Source organism: Sinocyclocheilus rhinocerous, unplaced genomic scaffold, assembly GCF_001515625.1.
Source record: "Sinocyclocheilus rhinocerous isolate Xijiao unplaced genomic scaffold, SAMN03320098_v1.1 C36711960, whole genome shotgun sequence".
In the NCBI taxonomy this organism is placed as follows: domain Eukaryota; kingdom Metazoa; phylum Chordata; class Actinopteri; order Cypriniformes; family Cyprinidae; genus Sinocyclocheilus; species Sinocyclocheilus rhinocerous.
Window position 1 is genome coordinate 1 of NW_015785195.1, and position 1,580 is coordinate 1,580.

General features: G+C 39.2%; 1 protein-coding gene across 1 annotated transcript; it reads right to left on the minus strand.

Annotated features, from left to right (window-relative positions):
- Positions 1 to 756: 756 nt before the first annotated feature.
- Positions 757 to 1,527, minus strand: LOC107736458 (probable 18S rRNA (guanine-N(7))-methyltransferase). The gene is made up of 3 exons (XM_016547863.1): positions 1,291 to 1,527; positions 1,127 to 1,223; positions 757 to 1,046 (listed from the first exon to the last, which is right to left on the minus strand). The coding sequence occupies exons 1-3, from the start codon at positions 1,338 to 1,340 to the stop codon at positions 936 to 938; spliced, it is 258 nt and encodes an 85-aa protein (XP_016403349.1). The 5' UTR covers positions 1,341 to 1,527; the 3' UTR covers positions 757 to 935.
- Positions 1,528 to 1,580: the final 53 nt, after the last annotated feature.

Genomic DNA, 1,580 nt, shown 5'->3' on the forward strand with positions numbered 1-1,580 from the left:
AAATATGAAGCAGCGCAACTGTTTTCAACATTGATAATAATCAGAGATGTTGCTATTTTATATTTCAGCATATTAGAATGATTTCTGGAAGAAGTGACACTGAAAGAAGAGGCTTCTTTCAAAACCGCACCAATCCCAAACTTCTGAATGCTAGTGTAGAAACCGTGTCAATTCATCAAATAATAAATGTAGCGATAAAAAATTACTCTGGCCTTTAAAGTAGAATAATAAAAATAGACCAAAACAACGGTTCACATAAAACCTACACCACTATCAATATTGTTATACAGTGTTCAGCACATTTACATTTATTCCTTCAGCAGATGCAACGATCCAAAGCAACTTTAATGAAGAAAACGTGAAATAACGTGATAGTTCGAAATGAACCTGAATTGCATGATGCAAATGATATTGTGGAGAGTGTAGAATAACATAACGCTCACTCCACGGTTAAAACTGACAGTTTTTAATAGTTAAACCCAGAATCATGGGTTATCTTGTTCACCAGGGTTAATATTCTTATCAGCATATGTATGGTGTCCACAGTCATGACTGGCTAAATATAATAATAATGTAGCATAATGCGACCAGTTGGCCAGGTTAAATAAAGCCCTATCGCACAATGTCCATCCGTCAGTCTTTCAAAGGGAAACTGTAGACCAGTGTTGGGGAGAGATACTTTTAAAAGTAATGCATTACTCCATGAAAAAGTAACTAATTGTGTTACTTAGTTACTTGCATTACGTTACTCTTGCGTTACTTTTTGTCACCTGGGCTGGGCTTAATGATTTATTTTTAATAACAAAAAACCCAAAAGTGATATTTTTGGCAGCTGTAAAGGCCCTTTCCCTGAAGCTGATTCACATAATCTATAGACAATAGATATATAATATAAACTAAACTAAGAGGGACAGACAGTCTGTATCTGTACTTATTCACTCTAAATCCAGCATGCTGAGAGCACAATAACCAGAGAGCGGAGTTTGGACACCGACCTGCTCTGAGTTTTCAGGGTATATCTGGAACACAGCACGTGCTCCTCTGGCCTACAACAACAACACAACACACGTTTGAGAATAATGACCACTGTCTGACAAATACATGCATGCATCTCAGATGAACTCACCAGTGACGAGTACAGCGTGCTGAAGAAGCGGTACAGTCTCTTCGGAGGGCTGTGTGTTTTCTTATCTGCGTTACACAACCACTGCAGCGCTGAAATACTGACAGAACAGCACACATTGAACATGTACACTCCCATCAAACTGACACGAACTCTCGAGCTCGTACCTTATACAGCCGTCGAACATCCCCGGTCTGAAGGGCAAGCCCTCACCCATGTCTCCCAGCAGAAGATCTCCCTCCACGTCTCGCTGCAAGGCGACGTCTGAACAGCACAGTTAATACAGTCATGCATTTATTCATCTCATCTCTGGATTCAAGGCATGCAATGGCAAATCACTTTGGATTTGAAACTCTAACGAAAAAGCTTGAAAGCGAGACACTACAGTCACAAACTTTTTTTTTTGTCATGCATTGGTCAATTCTGAGATTTGGGGCTTTTTTTTTTTTTTTTTTTA

Bases quoted from the DNA above. Each gene is read 5' to 3' on its own strand.
- LOC107736458 (XM_016547863.1), bottom strand. From the start codon at position 1,340: ATGGGTGAGGGCTTGCCCTTCAGACCGGGGATGTTCGACGGCTGTATA. The intron at 1,224-1,290 runs GTACGAGCTCGA...CTGTTCTGTCAG, and splicing joins ATGTTCGACGGCTGTATAAG to TATTTCAGCGCTGCAGTGGT. The intron at 1,047-1,126 runs GTGAGTTCATCT...TTGTTGTTGTAG, and splicing joins GCACGCTGTACTCGTCACTG to GCCAGAGGAGCACGTGCTGT.